The sequence below is a fragment of the Oppia nitens genome, unplaced genomic scaffold (genome assembly GCF_028296485.1).
Source record: "Oppia nitens isolate AA-2021 unplaced genomic scaffold, nextdenovo-longstitch-racon4-pilon3 scaffold30_pilon_pilon_pilon, whole genome shotgun sequence".
Lineage (NCBI taxonomy): Eukaryota > Metazoa > Arthropoda > Arachnida > Sarcoptiformes > Oppiidae > Oppia > Oppia nitens.
The window spans coordinates 966,771-986,926 of NW_026533211.1; the positions used below are offsets into that span (position 1 = coordinate 966,771).

General features: G+C 28.9%; 3 protein-coding genes across 3 annotated transcripts; 2 read left to right on the forward strand and 1 right to left on the reverse strand.

The window, feature by feature from the left end:
• Positions 1-388: 388 nt before the first annotated feature.
• Positions 389-9,089, forward strand: LOC128956538 (kelch-like protein diablo). Its single transcript, XM_054302258.1, has 10 exons — positions 389-420; positions 489-686; positions 792-874; positions 961-1,016; positions 1,125-1,290; positions 7,819-7,872; positions 8,122-8,240; positions 8,333-8,413; positions 8,699-8,790; positions 9,037-9,089. The coding sequence occupies exons 2-10, from the start codon at positions 621-623 to the stop codon at positions 9,058-9,060; spliced, it is 741 nt and encodes a 246-aa protein (XP_054158233.1). The 5' UTR covers positions 389-420; positions 489-620; the 3' UTR covers positions 9,061-9,089.
• A 3,504-nt stretch (positions 9,090-12,593) lies between these two features.
• LOC128956506 (NDP-glycosyltransferase YjiC-like) lies at positions 12,594-14,354 on the reverse strand. The gene is made up of 2 exons (XM_054302224.1): positions 13,772-14,354; positions 12,594-13,393 (listed from the first exon to the last, which is right to left on the reverse strand). Exons 1-2 carry the CDS (start codon positions 14,328-14,330, stop codon positions 12,594-12,596), a joined length of 1,359 nt encoding a protein of 452 aa, XP_054158199.1. The 5' UTR covers positions 14,331-14,354.
• A 1,005-nt stretch (positions 14,355-15,359) lies between these two features.
• LOC128956507 (uncharacterized) lies at positions 15,360-18,332 on the forward strand. Its single transcript, XM_054302225.1, has 5 exons — positions 15,360-15,368; positions 16,150-17,294; positions 17,363-17,505; positions 17,579-17,942; positions 18,011-18,332. Exons 1-5 carry the CDS (start codon positions 15,360-15,362, stop codon positions 18,330-18,332), a joined length of 1,983 nt encoding a protein of 660 aa, XP_054158200.1.
• Positions 18,333-20,156: the final 1,824 nt, after the last annotated feature.

Here is a 20,156-nt window from a genome sequence, read left to right on the forward strand (position 1 = left end):
AATAATTGACAAAATTATAATAAAGATAAATTATAAATTAATTTTTATTAAAAAAACAATAATAAATATAATTTATAACTAAAGATAAATATTATTCAATAAAAAATTATCAGTTATATGAAATAATAATAATAATAATTTCATATTATTAATTAAGATCATATAAGCATCTGTTATATAATCAAATTATTACATGAACTTTAAATTTATAATTTTCATTTTACTATAAAACAGACTAACTTTATTGAATTTTATTAGTATTTTTAAAATTATCAATATACATTATTAACTATTTTTTTAAATATAATTATAAAAATAATGTCTAATAAGTATTTTATTTTATTTTTAATTGCAATTATTTTGTCATTTAATAGTATTTACTCACTAAATACAACTGAAACTAATAATAATGATTATAATGTAAATTATAAATAATTATTTTGTAAAAAAAATTATAAATTATTTTTTAAAAAATTTGTTTTAATTAGCAATCATTTGACTTATCGGATAGTTTTATCTATATATGCGGCGGACATAATGGGTCGGCCTATTTGTCTACATGTTTCAAATACAATATACATACAGGTGTTTGGGAAGCCATACAATCCCTGACCACTTCAATGGCTGACCTGAGTTTGATTTCATACGATTCAAAACTATATGCAATCGGCGGCCAAAATAATATTGTAATTATTGCTGAAAAATATACTAAATATAAAATATAAAATTAAAAATATATAAATTAAAATTTATTTTAATATAAATTGCTATTTTTTTAAAAAAATAATAAGATTGGAAATTTAAATACTGTTGAAACATATGATTTACAAACAAATCAATGGAAAACAATAGCACCGATGAATATAATACGACAGTATTTATTAATAAATTTTTATATAAATAAATCTTTATTGTCCAATTTTATTTAAAAAATATTTATTTTAATATTAAAAAAAATAGTTACCATGATGCAACTATAATACAAAATACAATTTATGTATGCGGTGGTGAAAATGGTAATTATAAATACTTTTAAAAAAATTATTACTTTTTAATTACAGTAAAATTTTAATTTTTATATTTTTTAATTTCTGATTTTTATATATATATATATATAAATTTAGGAAATTATTTCAAATCATGTGAATATTATTCACCAAATACTGATAAATGGCATTTTGCTAAACCAATGTCACAGGAAAGGTGTGGTCTGGCACTGGTAGCCTATGAAGGGTTTATCTATGCTATCGGCGGTCAAAATGGTAACGACAGTTACAATTCAATGGAAAGATATTACAATATAATACGCGCGCGTGAATCGACTCGGGTGAGCGGCTCTTGAGTCCGTCCGGGCTGTCCAACCAATCATTAACGTAGAGCAACTCGCGGGACGACCGCCGATGACCAGTTGGTTTTCGGACACCTTTTGGTCCGAAATTGAGCCCTTCAGGGCTCGGGCGCTACCCTACCGCTAGCACGCGTACGGTTGTAGTTGTTGATTAAGTTGACACAATTTAAAGTGAATTAACTATTTATAAGTTTTATTCAAGTGGTTATCTAAAACTAGTCTAATAATACATTAGTGAATATATGTGTAGAGTCTGAGACTCAACTAAAAACTAACACAAAATACTGAGAGAGTCCCAGTACTCTCAGAGTCAGACTCTTATATCTCTGATCTGTGAGTGTCAGTCCCTGAGTTGGGAACAGTAGGCTTTTATATAGGCTGGTAGGGTATACAGTATATACTATATGTGGGCTGTACTTAATAGCCAATAACATGCAACAATATAAGTAAAATATTCATTATACTGTACCCCACCACACCTTAATAAAAGCCCCCCGTTTAACAAAAGATAAAATTATATAAGATTAAATATTAACAATAAATTTCCGCTTTTAATTAATAGGGGAAACCCGAGATCCGGGAGAAAACCTATTGACAACAATAGCTGAAGCGGTCTCAGATTGCAATAATGTATAATTGGTATAAAAACTTCTATTGTCCCAAATTTGGGACACTAACTTAGTTAAATTAAAACCTATTCTAATTTTCGGACAAATTATATATTAATGCAAACACTTGTTTATACAATACAAGTGCTATTGTTGTCCCATAAAAATATATAGTTACATAAAATTTAAAATTAATTATAATATAAAATTATTGTTTAAATAATTATTCGTATTAAAATATTAAAAGGTTTTAAAATAATTAAAATATGTAATATATTATATATAATTTAATTAAATTGTATTTAAGTATACTAAGTATATTTCAGTTTATCGTTAATGTACATAACATTGACATTAAATCCAATAAAATGTTGATCATTGGTTTATCTCTTGAGACGCGTAGTATTGACAGTATAGTTGAATTAACAGATCCAATTGTTGATACCGATGATAACTATTTAAAGTGTCGTCGATTAGGTCAATGTTATCAATACCGGCAGTAGTTACTGTGCTTCTTAAAGTGATATTGTGTTGTTGCAATTGATACTATGATACCACCAATATTGTATTGTAGTACCAAAATATGTCAATGATAATACATTTTGTTGTTGTTATGATTGAGTTAGATGTTTTAAATAAACTTTTTTACAATTAAAATTATTATTACATTTTTGTGATTAAATAATTTTTATAATAATAAAGGATTATAATATTTTATAAAACAATTGTTCAGTAAAAAACAATATTTAATATAAATGTTAAAGTAAAAATATTTTAGAATATATTAAAAAGTATATAATTATTAATATTATAGAATAGATTTGTCTCAATTTAATTTTAGATAACATTATATAATAATATTTAAGACAATTTTCTATACTTTAAATAAATATTTATTATATATAGTTATAAAATAATTATGAATATTTGAGACATTAGTCTTAAATACTGATAGTTATGTCTCGATTTACTGTCTAAAATTTCAGACAAAAGTATATATAAATATTTAAGATAAAAAACATTTTTTAATTAAACTAAATTAGATAAAATTAATTATTATTTTATAACCTTATTTTTAAATTATTCAAATAATTTTCAAACATTAGTTCAAAAATATTAAATTATAATATTTTTTCCTTCGGATTGAAGAAAATGTCCAAAAAATAGTAAAAAATAATTATTTATATTAAATTACATTACATTTATAATTATTGCATCTTTTTCTTATGTATTTGTATGTAGTGTGTACATAATTTAAATATACTTAATAAAGATAAAATAATGGTTATATTAGATATTTAATTTAATTTTTGTTTTTTATATTATTTATTCTTATTTTTTTCAATTTTTTTTACTATTTTTGTTTACACTTAATTTATACACTTTTTGTTTTACTGTAATTAATTTCTTTAATTCAATAAATTTAATTTATTTATTTATACCATTTTTTTATTAATTTTATTTTAAATGTATCCTAATAATTATCAATTCAAAACGAAAAAAAGGATCACTAAATTCAGTGTAAATCATTTTGGCCATTAATGAGGACATAAATTTAATAATCATACTTAATTATTTTGAATCAACTAATTATTTAACCCATTATAAACATTTATTTATTTTATATTTAATTATTCAAAACAAGTCTCAATTTTATTCAAATTTTCTCATTCCTTAAATTAATTTCTTAATTTAAGTCTATTATATTTAACATTTATTTCAAACCTCAAATTATATTTTGAGTCTAATTTAATCTTCAATTATTTCATTCCTTAAATTATTTTCTAATTTAAGTCTAATTTTAAACATTTTATGCGCAACTGTTTATATTTCATATATTATATGTAAGTAATAGGTACCTTATTAATTTACATACTAATCACTAATTGAGACCGACCATTTTTTCAGGCCATTAAAATTTATTTTAAACAAAAACTTAAATATTTACTTCTAGGGCTTAATTTCATACAATAGGTACTTTAATGTAAATCTACAATTATTTAAAATATTTTTATAAATTTATTTCATACTTAATTAATCAATTATCAAATCAAAATTTTAACAAATATCGAACTTTACTTTTTTAAATCTTACAATTTAAAGTTTATATAATTTTACTTAAATACATAATTAATAGGTCATAAAATGTACTTGTTATTAACATTTTATTTATTTTAGTTTCCTGTATATTCAGACAATAATTATTTCATTCTCACTATTTTCAGACACTATATTCAGACACACTATTTTCATACATACTATTTTCAGACACTATTTTCATACAGACTATTTTCAGAGACACTATTATTAGACACATTATTTTCAGACACACTATTTTCATTAACTATAAATTAAGCAGAGATTATTGCTGAAAAAGAAGTTAAGCCGTCAATAAAATTATTATTTTTGTCAATAAATAAAAAGGGAACATAGACAACGGCATATGTAGAGACTAACTCTTACTAATTTACCTGATCTGCTGATGCAGATCCAGGTGACTGAAGAATAGCTCTTGTAGCTGATTTTATCGTAGTGCTTCGTTTGTGATAGCACGAACGGGCAAGATGACCAGGTTTGTGACAAAAATCACAAACAGGTCTACCTTCAACAGTTTGTCTATATTGATATCTGTAACTATCATAATTACGGTATTTATTCATAAACTGTTCAAACATTGAACATAATTTAGAAATATCATTTTGGGACTCAGTGCTATTAATTTGGGACTCATTTTGTTTTTGAAACTTATTTAGAGACTGTTCATTATGCTCAACACTATTTATAAATAGGTAATTATGAGATTGTCTTATCTGAGATAAGAATTCGGACTCTTCTATTGACTTAAGTTTACTTAATAAATCAATACAATCTTTGGGCTCAAATATAACTACTTTTTCTAACATTCCAGATCTCAGCCCTCGCATAATATGTGTCAGTTTTTCTTGTTCATCCATAAGGGGATTAAGTTTCTCACATAATCTAATTATATCATAATAATAGTTACTGACTGACTCATTGAGCTGTTGGTATCTGGTAATTAATTTTAATTGCTGAAATGATCTGTAATTTTTTGGACTAAAAGCGCTTTTAAGACCCTCATAAATGTCATCTAATGACAATTTATTTTCATATGTGGCATCTGTTTTAAGTTTAACAAAATTCCTATCCCCCCCCCCCCCCCCCCCCCCCCCCCCCCCCCCCCCCCCCCCCCCCCCCCCCCCCCCCCCCCCCCCCCCCCCCCCCCCCCCCCCCCCCCCCCCCCCCCCCCCCCCCCCCCCCCCCCCCCCCCCCCCCCCCCCCCCCCCCCCCCCCCCCCCCCCCCCCCCCCCCCCCCCCCCCCCCCCCCCCCCCCCCCCCCCCCCCCCCCCCCCCCCCCCCCCCCCCCCCCCCCCCCCCCCCCCCCCCCCCCCCCCCCCCCCCCCCCCCCCCCCCCCCCCCCCCCCCCCCCCCCCCCCCCCCCCCCCCCCCCCCCCCCCCCCCCCCCCCCCCCCCCCCCCCCCCCCCCCCCCCCCCCCCCCCCCCCCCCCCCCCCCCCCCCCCCCCCCCCCCCCCCCCCCCCCCCCCCCCCCCCCCCCCCCCCCCCCCCCCCCCCCCCCCCCCCCCCCCCCCCCCCCCCCCCCCCCCCCCCCCCCCCCCCCCCCCCCCCCCCCCCCCCCCCCCCCCCCCCCCCCCCCCCCCCCCCCCCCCCCCCCCCCCCCCCCCCCCCCCCCCCCCCCCCCCCCCCCCCCCCCCCCCCCCCCCCCCCCCCCCCCCCCCCCCCCCCCCCCCCCCCCCCCCCCCCCCCCCCCCCCCCCCCCCCCCCCCCCCCCCCCCCCCCCCCCCCCCCCCCCCCCCCCCCCCCCCCCCCCCCCCCCCCCCCCCCCCCCCCCCCCCCCCCCCCCCCCCCCCCCCCCCCCCCCCCCCCCCCCCCCCCCCCCCCCCCCCCCCCCCCCCCCCCCCCCCCCCCCCCCCCCCCCCCCCCCCCCCCCCCCCCCCCCCCCCCCCCCCCCCCCCCCCCCCCCCCCCCCCCCCCCCCCCCCCCCCCCCCCCCCCCCCCCCCCCCCCCCCCCCCCCCCCCCCCCCCCCCCCCCCCCCCCCCCCCCCCCCCCCCCCCCCCCCCCCCCCCCCCCCCCCCCCCCCCCCCCCCCCCCCCCCCCCCCCCCCCACACACACACACACACACACACTCTCAGCCATGCCTTTTAAGTGTACTGGGAGTCTCAACTTTTTCATATTATTGCTCCATTTATTACATTTAGCAATGTAAGTGTAATGATCAATCCAATCATCTATATCACCACTCCCATCAAAATTTTGAGGAGTTACTGAGCCGACTGTGATTATAGACTTAAATTCATGTTTGCCGTTACTTTCAAACATCTGGTTATTGTTAGTAAGGGTATTAGCTGCGTTAGTTACACAATCACATGTAATATTTGAAATAATTTTTGGGTTATTTTGAGTGTTACTTCCATGCAATGAGTTATTTGGGACATTATTAGTGCAATTATTTAGAGCATTAGTTTTGGAATTTGCTTGCAAAATGGGATTAGCAGTTATATTAGTTAAAGTGCAAATGTCATTTGAAATATTTTGGGTATTATTTATTACTTGTTCTAATGATATTACATTAGTATTTGTAAGCATTGGGTCATTAACAAGTGTTAAATTTGTTACATTAGTATAATCTAAGTTATTTTCAGTTTGAGTGTCATTTACAACACTTAGGTCTGTAATAGTTAAGTTACGGGCTTTTGAAGTATTTCGGGATCTGTTTTTACGCTTTTGCATTTTTATTGCTTTTGAAAGAGTTTTGTTGAAATGGGTTTGAAGTACAGTAATATATAGATTTAATTGCTTTTTGTGAATTAAGAAATATTTTATTGCTTTTTTACATGCTTATTTAACTCAACTGTACCATATGTGGGATTAACTATTAGGGACTAAAATTTGTAATACTTATTCAATTGTGATACTATTATAGAAATATTTTTTTTTTAAAAATCTAAATATAGTATTAAATAGAATATAGCATAAAAAAGGTTTAATATAGTTTTGTAATATTCAACTTATAGAGATTAAATTATTATTTGTTTCTAATTTTTAGGCCCAAATTATTCTTTAAAAAAATTGATTTCATTACTTGTAAGGATACTGTTATTTTTTACTTTTAAGACAATAGCATTCATTAATTAAATTAAGTATAGTTAGAGCAAAAATTAATATAAAGGAAATATAACACAAAACATCAATTTAATTAAACAAAATTATCAAAATATTCATTAAAATTTTGGGACATACCTTATTTAGACTTATGAGTTAAGTACTTTTGAAATCGTTACCTTTGCGACCTCCACCATATACAATATAATACGCGCGCGTGAATCGACTCGGGTGAGCGGCTCTTGAGTCCGTCCGGGCTGTCCAACCAATCATTAACGTAGAGCAACTCGCGGGACGACCGCCGATGACCAGTTGGTTTTCGGACACCTTTTGGTCCGAAATTGAGCCCTTCAGGGCTCGGGCGCTACCCTACCGCTAGCACGCGTACGGTTGTAGTTGTTGATTAAGTTGACACAATTTAAAGTGAATTAACTATTTATAAGTTTTATTCAAGTGGTTATCTAAAACTAGTCTAATAATACATTAGTGAATATATGTGTAGAGTCTGAGACTCAACTAAAAACTAACACAAAATACTGAGAGAGTCCCAGTACTCTCAGAGTCAGACTCTTATATCTCTGATCTGTGAGTGTCAGTCCCTGAGTTGGGAACAGTAGGCTTTTATATAGGCTGGTAGGGTATACAGTATATACTATATGTGGGCTGTACTTAATAGCCAATAACATGCAACAATATAAGTAAAATATTCATTATACTGTAATATAATACAAAAACACAACAATGGCAACCAATGGGTAATCTAAGATATTCAAGGTTAGTTAGTTTTATTATATACTAGTATATATATATATATATATATATAATAGCTTGAAAATATTTATAATAAAAATTTTTTAGTTAAATTTTATTTTTAAAAAATTAAAATATAATAGTCCTATAATTATAATGTATAATAATAAACATAAAAATTATATATATATTTAAAAATATTTATATAAACAATTTTTTTTAAATTCTAATTATTATTAATTTATTAAAAAATTATTAATTTGTTTGATCAAGATCATTTTTTGGTTCGGCCATATTTATGGGTAAAATATATGTTTGCGGCGGTTTGGGTAATAGTGATAGAAAATCATGCGAAACATACGATTCAAAAACAAATCAATGGACACAAATTGGTTTTTGTTATTTAAATTTGATATTTATTTATCAATTATTCAAATATTTATTAATTATTTAATTTATTTATCGTAAAAAAATTAATTTATAGCATCCATGCGATTGGATAGAGTTTATTTTAAATTGATTGCATTTGATGACAAATTATATGCATTGGGTGGCATAACAAATAGTATTTTAAATTTTATAATTTTAATTTTAAAAACAATTTTTAACATATATTATTTAATATATAATATTTTAATAATTTATAGATAAACATAAAACATATAATAATAATTTACATAATATTTATATTTTAAATTATAATCAATGCTAAATTAATATTGGAAAATTTCGATTATTATTTGGAAAAGTTTTTTTGATATAAAATTATTTTTTTTAAATTATTTATTTGTTTGACAATAACTATTGATAAATCAATGATATTTTTTTTAAAAAATATATTTATTTACAGATACTTCAACAAAAACGGTTGAAATATATGATTATGAATCAAATCAATGGTATTATACGACATCATTGCCGATAAATGTTTATGTATTTGGGGTAATAATTTTAAAATTTATTATTATAATATTATTATTATTTTAATTTTATTAATTATTTTAATTTTATTAATTATTTTAATTTTATTAATTATTTTAATTTTATTAATTATTTTAATTTTATTAATTATTTTAATTTTATTAATTATTTTAATTTTATTAATTATTTTAATTTTATTAATTATTTTAATTTTATTAATTATTTTAATTTTATTAATTATTTTAATTTTATTTATTTATTTTTTAGGCAACTGTTATAACTAAATCATAAAACTAATATTTTTAATGTACGAACAGTTATATATCTATAATAGTTATAATTGTTTTTTTTAAAAAAAGTTAATAAATTCAACATAAACTAAACCTTTAAATTGAAAAAATAATATATTTATTTCAAAATATTGAATTAATTCAATTTATAATACTGTATAATATACAAATATAATATTTAACAATAAATACAATATATATGATATATATTTACATTAAATAATTTGTACTGTATATTACTACGGCTTATAAAAATACTAAATATATAACTTTTATTTAGTAAAAAAAATTTGTTTAAAAACATATAATCTTAAAAAAATAATTAATTAATTTTTTGTTACTTACTTTAATTTATATAATAATATTATTTTTTTTATTATTAATAAATATATATAATATTCTTTAATTAATAAATTCTAAACTAAATAAAATAAAATTAAAATTTATTATTAATTAACAAAAAATAAATTCTCTCTCTCTCTCTCTCTCTCTCTCTCTCTCTCTCTCTCTCTCTCTCTCTCTCTCTCTCTCTCTCTCTCTGTTTGACTGTGGATTGTCATCCAATAGTAAGAAATACTAACAAAACAATTCAACGATTTTTTTTAAAATACTAGTTTTTTTATTACACTATAATATTACTGATTGTTGTTATAAATTTTATAATAACTAAATAAATAGTTTTATAAACTCTACTAAAAAAATTCAATGTAAATGTATATTTAATAACAAATTGTAATAATTTTTTTGGTATATGAATAAATACAGTTTGAAAAAATTTATTGTATATTTAATAAAATAATTAATTGATTAAATATCAATTAATTATTATATTAATGTTATTATAGAGTATTATTACTATTAATACTTTAGTATAATAATAATAAATGTCATTAAAAACAATGTATTTTTTGAATCAAAATTGTAATTATAGTCATAAAAAATTGTTTATTGAAATAATTAATTTATTTAGCATTTGAATAGTTTTAATCAACAACAAAAATTTAAGGCATTTATTATAGTATTTATCATATTATATGTTATACATTATAAAACTTTCCTATAATTTAATCAAAAAAAAATAATTTTAAATATTTTAATTAATTTTCCTAATAATCGGTTAGTTATATATATATTTTTAATAATACTATTTATAATTTACATATTAATAGGATTTTTATATCAAACTCTAGTATATAAATACAGTAAATGAATAACTAATATAAAGTACATAAAAATTTTGTATAAAAAAATACATTTGAATTGAATTTATTTTTTTCGTGGAGTTTAATAAAAACTTTTTTTTTAATTAAGTTATTATTAATAAAATTTATTACAACAGTCAGTATAATACACTTTAGTAGTGTATACTTGAAAACTAGTATTTAATCAAATAATTAAAAAAAAAATCATTGAATTATTTTTTTATTGTCTTATTTTGTTTGTTTGTTGGTTAGTATTGCTTACCATTTGAAGTGAGTGACAAACAATGACCACAACAACGATGACAACTATGAAAACATTACCACCGATGAGGAAGAAGATGAAGGACTCGTTTGATCGGTTCGGCGACGACTTGTCGGACATATTGTTAGCACAGTTGCCGACACTTGAGGACCGTTTCCGTTGTGAATGTGTTTGCCGTCAATGGCAACGATTGGTCTACAATAGTCATCGGCAGATGATTATCGACCAGAAATTCACCGATAAATTGGCCAAAAATAAAACAATGACAACACAAAGATTAGCGCAAGTGATGGCCAAATGTTCAAACATTTTGGCCATTAATATCATTAGCAATGGTTTCGATCACTGGAAAACTGTTGATCCCGTTATGGATGTGTTGGTCAACCACAACAACATCATCGACGGTAATATCCAATCATTTGAAGTTCATATACGTAAACGTTGGACACATTCAGAGCTGATGACATTCATCGGCCAATTAACCCAATTTCATCGACTCAGACATCTGGCCATCGATTGTCCGGCTATTGTACTGTTCAACAACAGAAGCCGAATATTGCCGATAGTGGCCAACAAGTGTCCCGTAATACGGTCGCTATGGATACGTATTATGTGTTTTGTTGAACAAGATTTCATGGATATTATAGACAGTGTCCGACTGTTCAGTCAGTTAGATAGCCTACACCTGAATGTCTATACAATGCTAACGGATGTGTTTTCATTGAAATCGTTGGCCACTAACTGTCCCCGACTTAAGTATCTGACAATTGAATACTTGACTGATATTGACTTCACTGATGTCGACCTAATTAATAAACAATTAAAACGACCGGCAATTATCACCAAAATTGGTCCAAACTATGAATAGTTTTGTTAACTAATAAACAATTTAATAACGGTTTTGAGACAATTGTCCACAAATTTGGATATGGATTTTAGTTTTTATTTTTTTTTTGTATCACTTTAATTATAAAAATTTTTCTGATTATTATTAAGTTAAAAATTTTAGTTTAAAATGTTATTATAGTGTATAATTGAACCGGTTTTTAATTATTATTATTATAAGTATTAAAAGTATTAATAATTTTGACAATTAATTAGTAAATTACTAACTGGGTAATTAAAAATTGTAATTTAAAAAACAATTAATGTAATACAAATAGATTTTATATTTTTAATTATATATATATTTTCATAAGATTAAATAAATTGTTGTTTTATATGATTAATAATTTTTTTTTGTTAATAATATACTTTATTAATTAAATAATTAAAGTATCGATAATAACTTTATTAATCTAATAGTTATCCTGGATACTTTAAACATTCCCAATAGCAATAGTTTAATATTATTTAAATCGATTATCTATTAATAAAATAACTTTAAAAACAAAATTAACATTAAATATTTATATATAAAAACTATAACTAAAATTAGTTATCGATTAATCACTTTTATTATTTAACATTTGTAATAAAAATATTTATTAATTAAAGCTGTTAACTATTATTATTATTATTATTATTTGTGCAATTAAATAAAGTACTTACTGTATTATATTAGTAAATAAATGTTTTACTATCATAAATGTGTTATTAAAACAAAATTTTTACTAAAAATTTTTTACATTATTTTATTATCTTTTTTTATATATATAAATATATAATAATTTTGTATATATTTTCTTTTTATATTTAGGAAACTGTTTTTATAAATAGTGAAAAAATAGTGAAAACTAAATAGTTATAACTAATAATAATAATTGTTATATTTAAGTTGTATCTTATATTATTTAAAAACATTTTTTTAAATAAAAACTGTTTTTCATTTATTCAATTATAAAATATTAAAAAATAAAAAAATAGATAATTAATATTTCTACAATTTTTTAAATAGAAAAATGTTTTTATAAATAGAAAAAAATTAGTGAAAACTCAATAGTTATAACTAATAATAATTTGTTATATTAAATGGTATCTAATATTATTTAAAAAACAATTTAAAAAAACGTATTTTATATATTCTATAAATAATTATTAAAAATTTAAAAAAAATAAAAAAAATATCTATTAATTAACTAGACTTTCAATACGTTCACAGGCTTTATGAATACTATCCGATTGAAGCATACGTTTCGATGCAATCGCTAATCTATCCAATAATTTCTTATCATTTAATAGTTTATCAATTGATTGGACTAATTGTTGGTCAGTAAACAAATACAGATCCAATCGTAGGCCATACCCGGTCTCCTGTAGTCTCTGTGCATTATCGAACTGATCGGCTGCTAATGGCATACAAATCATTGGTTTACCAAAACTAAACGTTTCGGTAACCGAATTGTTTCCGCCGTGTGTTATAACCAAATCGACTAACGGCAGGACATTTGTTTGCGGGACACTGGCCTCACCCCACATATTATCGGCCAATTCATACTCATTGGCCATAAGTCCTTTCGAAACGATATATTTATGCCGGGTTTTGGCCAGTATATCGACAAATCGTTTCATTAGTTGGACATCGACTGAACCCATTGAACCCATCGATAGATATATTAATTTTGATTTTGATTTATCCCGGTTTTCCAATTTGTCGGGTATTTTAAACTCTTTGGGATCAGTCCTGAGAAAGGCATCGATACGGCAAAAATTCTCGGGTATTGGTCTAATGTCTGTATAGTCCAGTTCCTCTGGATAGCCATAAATGTTCAGATACGGTGATCGGGGTATAATTTGATCCGAATTATTCACTGGTAGTCCTAATTCCCGGAGCCATTGATTGTATTTTTCCAATCCTTGTCCACCAAACAGTTGTTTACCCAATTGTCTCATTTCAGTCCAACTGTTTTTATCGCTATCGGCTGGAAATCCTATCAATATATTTATATATACATATATAACAGTATATTAAATGTAAAAAATAATTAAAACATATATTTTATTATTATTATTTATATTATTATTTATATTATTATTATTTATATTATTATTTATATTATTATTATTATTATTATTATTATTTTTATTATTATTTTTATTATTATTATTATTATTATTATTATTATTATTTTTTTTTTATTATTATAATTATTATTATAATTATTATTAATTTTATCATTTTTTTATTATTTTTATTATTATTTTTATTATTATTTTTATTATTATTTCTATTATTATTCTATTATTATTTCTATTATTATTTCTATTATTATTTCTATTATTATTATTAACAACTAAATAATAATTACCGGAAGCAAATGGTGGTGTCCTATCGTCGTCGATAGCAAACAGCGGATTACCGCTGAAAACACTGACCCACGGCTTACCCGAATGTACGAGTGCTGGTCGTCCCAGAAATTCATCCAAAATAATCAAATCAGGATCCACTTCCCGGACAACTTTGGCATACATTTTGTCCGATTTTCGGGCTTTTTCTAGTATAGTATCCAAAACTGGTATATTTAACATCATTTTCATTTTGTCCACTGACGACAATCCCGTCATTAGTCCCGATTTCAGTATCATTTGTGCCCCTTCTTCGCCCGGTTTTTTGTTTTCGCCGGTTTGTTGCGGGAATTGTTGTCCAGATTGTTGTCCGGATTGTTGTTGTGTCTGTTTATCGCCAATATCATCGATAATCACTTCATCGAAACCATACTGAGCTAACTGTCCCCTGAATGCCCGGTCGACGATAAATGTTAGCCGATGGCCACGTTTTTGTAGTACTTGAGCCAAACCGATACAAGCGTTTACATGACCCACGCCCTCCATAACCGACACTAAGATATTTAACTTTTTATTAGACATTATTTGTTTGTTTGTTGTTTTGTTGGTTAATAATTTAAAAACTTTTTTTTAATTTTAATATGAAATTAATGTGTTTTTCAATTCAAATGCACTTAAAACATATATTTAATAATAATTATTATATTTTTATCAACTTTTACACGACTTTTATAACAAAAAAAAATATTTATTAATCAAAATTTACGTCAAAAATAACTTTTATCATAAGTTATTTATATATTGAATATAAATAAATATTTTTTCACAAATATATATATAGTATTTACAATACGATTATAAATACTGTATTAAATAAAAAGTAATAGTTTTTATAAACAAATTTATATTTAAAAAAAAAGTTTTTTACTAAAAAAATAATGTCCTAATTATTATCACTTTTTTTTGTTTGAGATTAAATAAAAATTTTAAAAAAGAGACATTGGGGACAAAATTGTGATTAATTTTATCATTATTATTATCATTTTACACATATAGTTATATATACTGTATAATATCATTAGTGCATTAGGGACAAATTTTAGTTATCATATATATATATATATATATATACTGTATATATATTTTTATATACACAATAATAACTATATAAAGTAACAAAAATTTCAAGGACTAAAACTATGCAATTAGAAATCAAATATTTATTTATTATTATTTTTTTTGTATAGTTTAGTATATAATAAATTAGTAATAGCAAAATAATACAATATTATTAGATAATTTAATTTGCATGGTGCATTGTAACTAATTGTATCTTAATGTACTTAATTAAATATATTATTATTATTATTTTTAAAAAAATAGACACTTTATATAGCAAAACATTATTAAACATTTAAAATTTTTTAATTATTTTTCATATGATTTAAATTGATATACATTTTAATCATACATAAAATATTTTTTTTTAATTATCTTTATATTAATAATATTAATAATGATTTTTTTCTTTAAAAAAATAATGTATAATAAATAAATAGTAAATATTATTAATTTAAGTTATTAATTTATTTATTGTTATTTTTAATTGAAATGTTTAAAGTATTCAGGATCAATATTAATAAAATTGTAATATATAAACAATTATTTTAAATATTATAAATTTTACGTGAATACTATTTACTATTATCTACTTAAATATCATTAAGATTTAAAATAAATTGTTTGTAATATTAATTTAAAATTATTATAGTTATATTATAAATATCTATTATATAAAGTTAGTATAAAAACAATTTCTACTATAAAATACAAACTTAAATAAATAACTAAAAAAAAGTTTTTTGTTACTAAAATAAAAATTCTATAAAAACTAAAAAACTTATTTTCATGAAACTATTATTATAATAGTAAAAAATAGCATTGCAATAATATCTAAAAACTTATTTAATATTTTTTGATAATTTATAAAAAATTAATATTTTGTTTAAATTGAAATTAATTGATGTTATTTTTTAAACAATACTATTAGCCGTAATAATACTGTATTATTTGTAAATATTAGTTTATATAGCAATTTAGACAAATAATTTTTAAAGTAAAAACATATTATTAATTAACAACTTAACAAATATTATGGCACTAAAATATCTATTGAATTGTATTTTTTTTTATTTTTATTTATAAAGTGATATTTGTTGACTGAAATAGGAAAACAATTTTTTTTGTAATTATTTTTACAAAAATATTACTGTTTAAAAAACTATTATGACTATTATTGTAATATTATATACTAGCAATAAATTAATAATATAAAACACGACTATTATTTTACTAATAAAATATTATTTAACTAAAAAAAATTAATGATATTTTATTATAGCCAATAGCCAAATCAACACCAATAGCCAAATTAACACCGATTGCCAAATCAACACCGATAGCCAAATCACCACCAATACTCAAATCAACACTGACAGTCAAGTCAGCACGAATAGCCAAATCAACACCAATAGCCAAATTAACACCGATTGCCAAATCAACACCGATAGCCAAATCACCACCAATACTCAAATCAACACTGACAGTCAAGTCAGCACGAATAGCCAAATTAACACCGATTGCCAAATCAACACCGATAGTCAAATCAACACCGATAGCCAAATCAACACTGACAGTCAAGTCAGCACGAATAGCCAAATCAACACCAATAGCCAAATTAACACCGATTGCCAAATCAACACCGATAGTCAAATCAACACCAATACTCAAATCAACACTGACAGTCAAGTCAGCACGAATAGCCAAATCAACACCAATAGCCAAATTAACACCGATTGCCAAATCAACACCGATAGCCAAATCACCACCAATACTCAAATCAACACTGACAGTCAAGTCAGCACGAATAGCCAAATTAACACCGATTGCCAAATCAACACCGATAGTCAAATCAACACCGATAGCCAAATCAACACTGACAGTCAAGTCAGCACGAATAGCCAAATCAACACCAATAGCCAAATTAACACCGATTGCCAAATCAACACCGATAGTCAAATCAACACCAATACTCAAATCAACACTGACAGTCAAGTCAGCACGAATAGCCAAATCAACACCAATAGCCAAATTAACAGCGATTGCCAAATCAACACCGATAGCCAAATCACCACCAATACTCAAATCAACACTGAGAGTCAAGTCAGCACGAATAGCCAAATCAAGACCAATAGCCAAATTAACACCGATTGCCAAATCAACACCGATAGTCAAATCAACACCGATAGCCAAATCAACACTGACAGTCAAGTCAGCACGAATAGCCAAATCAAGACCAATAGCCAAATTAACACCGATTGCCAAATCAACACCGATAGTCAAATCAACACCGATAGCCAAATCAACACTGACAGTCAAGTCAGCACGAATAGCCAAATCAACACCAATAGCCAAATTAACACCGATTGCCAAATCAACACCGATAGCCAAATCACCACCAATACTCAAATCAACACTGACAGTCAAGTCAGCACGAATAGCCAAATCAACACCAATAGCCAAATTAACACCGATTGCCAAATCAACACCGATAGCCAAATCACCACCAATACTCAAATCAACACTGACAGTCAAGTCAGCACGAATAGCCAAATCAACACCAATAGCCAAATTAACACCGATTGCCAAATCAACACCGATAGCCAAATCACCACCAATACTCAAATCAACACTGACAGTCAAGTCAGCACGAATAGCCAAATCAAGACCAATAGCCAAATTAACACCGATTGCCAAATCAACACCGATAGTCAAATCAACACCGATAGCCAAATCAACACTGACAGTCAAGTCAGCACGAATAGCCAAATCAAGACCAATAGCCAAATTAACACCGATTGCCAAATCAACACCGATAGTCAAATCAACACCGATAGCCAAATCAACACTGACAGTCAAGTCAGCACGAATAGCCAAATCAACACCAATAGCCAAATTAACACCGATTGCCAAATCAACACCGATAGTCAAATCAACACCGATAGCCAAATCAACACTGACAGTCAAGTCAGCACGAATAGCCAAATCAACACCAATAGCCAAATTAACACCGATTGCCAAATCAACACCGATAGCCAAATCACCACCAATACTCAAATCAACACTGACAGTCAAGTCAGCACGAATAGCCAAATCAACACCAATAGCCAAATTAACACCGATTGCCAAATCAACACCGATAGCCAAATCAACACCGATAGCCAAATCAAGACCAATAGCCAAATTAACACCGATTGCCAAATCAACACCGATAGTCAAATCAACACCAATAGCCAAATTAACACCGATTGCCAAATCAACACCGATAACCAAATCAACACCGATAGCCAAATCAAGACCAATAGCCAAATTAACACCGATTGCCAAATCAACACCGATAGTCAAATCAAGACCAATAGCCAAATTAACACCGATTGCCAAATCAACACCGATAACCAAATCAACACCAATAGCCAAATTAACACCGATAGCCAAATCAAAACCAATAGCCAATCACATCAATAGCCAAATCAACACCAATATTCAAATCAACCCGGTTAGCCAAATCAAACTTGCCAATCATATCAGCCAAAAAATATATATTAAGCTCAATATGGCCATAAGCAACCGTAAGCAGCCGTAAGCAGCCATAGGCAGCATTTTACTTATTGCCCAAAAAATTTATTCAATTTAATATAAGTTTATTTTAATATATTAATTGTATATTACTTTGAAATTTTTAGTATAGAAAGAGGAGTGATTTAATAAACATTTCTTAATATAAATCACTATGTCTAAGAAAATATGAATTATTCAAAATTTTTAACATTTTTAAAATATTTTATCTGTATAACGGGATGTTTGTATCAAATGTATCGCTTAGGATCTGTCTATTATCGGTCAGAAACAGCTACTAACATTAACTATGAGTTTAACGATAGGAGAATATTGCCGGCGCTAACCGTTTGTTGGGATAAATTGAAATTATTGGCTAATGATTCTGGATTTCATAAACTAAACGATAAGTCGAATATTTCGGAGCAATTGAATCAACTTAGTTATAGAGATCAATTGGATTCGCTAATTAACGTAACTAATTTGATTAACTGTCATCATTATGTTTATTCAAATCAAGATATTGATATGAATCACTGCTCAAATATGTCGTCATATAAGTTGTCAATGGATTCGACTAAAGTTTGTCTTACAATGTTTGCTCAATGGAAAAACGAATCGGATGATCGATATACAAGTATTAATCTACAAGAAAATCTTATTGGTTTTGATAAAGATTTGTTGATTATGAATGTTAATACGTTGAACAACACAGAATTGGATATTCATTTACACAATCGTAGACAAGTGCCGTACGATTTGTCCACATTAACTAAACAGTTAGCATTTTACGCACATAATTACACGTACACTATTCAGATATTTCATAAGGTTATTACCTACGATTTGGCAATCCAAAATGACGGTCGATGTCAATGGCAAACGTATAATGAATGTCATAGAGAATGTATTATACGTAAAATGACGACCAGAGATAACAGATATCCGGAATCATTTTTATTTCCATACGATCTATTCAATTCTACTTTGAAAATGGATTCTGGTTTTCTAGTTGACGATTTAGTCTATTGTCGAAATATTTGCCCGAAAATGAATCTCTGTTTTCAAAATACTATCCAAACTATCAGCACAAAAGATTTTATAAATTCAGGACAAAATTCAATAATAAAATTACAGTATACCGACAGTCCAGACATCGTTTACACTATATCTTATCGGATGACATTCGAAGAATTTATTTGCTTATTTGTCGGACTATTGAGCACTTGGTTTGGATTCTCTGTTTTAATTTTTCCAAATTTAATGAAACAATTTGGTGAGATATTAATGAAATATTTTAAATTAATTTACAATGCACTTAATACACGTAAAACCAAACCAGAACCAAAAATCAATGTCAAAGTTATTAATACGCAAAATACATTTCTTCCTAACCAAACCAACGTCTAAAGTTAAGTATAGACCTAAATTTTTTTTAAAGAGAAAAATTAATAATAGTGCTAAAACTATTAATACTGTTATTTGAACTTTTTTAGATAGCTATTATAATTACTAGTTACAGTAAATAAAAATTAATTAAATCATATTTTTAAACTTATAACATGCAATCTTAAACACTAATTAAAAAAACTAATTATTAATAGTTTCAATATTTTTATATTACAACATGTTATTATATTAATATATATCAGCAGCCATTAAACATTAATTTTATTTTTTTTTGTAAAATAATTGTAAATTGTAATTGAAAATTAACAAACAATGGTTATAACT

Excerpts from the sequence above, each read along its gene's own strand:
- LOC128956538 (XM_054302258.1), top strand. The coding sequence starts at position 621 with ATGGCTGACCTGAGTTTGATTTCATACGATTCAAAACTATATGCAATC. Across the intron at positions 687-791 it reads TCGGCGGCCAAAATAATATT|ATTGGAAATTTAAATACTGT; the intron begins GTAATTATTGCT and ends AAAAATAATAAG. Across the intron at positions 8,791-9,036 it reads TAAATGTTTATGTATTTGGG|GCAACTGTTATAACTAAATC; the intron begins GTAATAATTTTA and ends TTTATTTTTTAG.
- LOC128956506 (XM_054302224.1), bottom strand. The coding sequence starts at position 14,330 with ATGTCTAATAAAAAGTTAAATATCTTAGTGTCGGTTATGGAGGGCGTG. Across the intron at positions 13,394-13,771 it reads GACACCACCATTTGCTTCCG|GATTTCCAGCCGATAGCGAT; the intron begins GTAATTATTATT and ends ATATATTGATAG.
- LOC128956507 (XM_054302225.1), top strand. Across the intron at positions 17,295-17,362 it reads AAATCAACACTGACAGTCAA|CCAAATCACCACCAATACTC; the intron begins GTCAGCACGAAT and ends CAACACCGATAG. Across the intron at positions 17,943-18,010 it reads AAATCAACACTGACAGTCAA|CCAAATCAACACCGATAGCC; the intron begins GTCAGCACGAAT and ends CAACACCGATAG.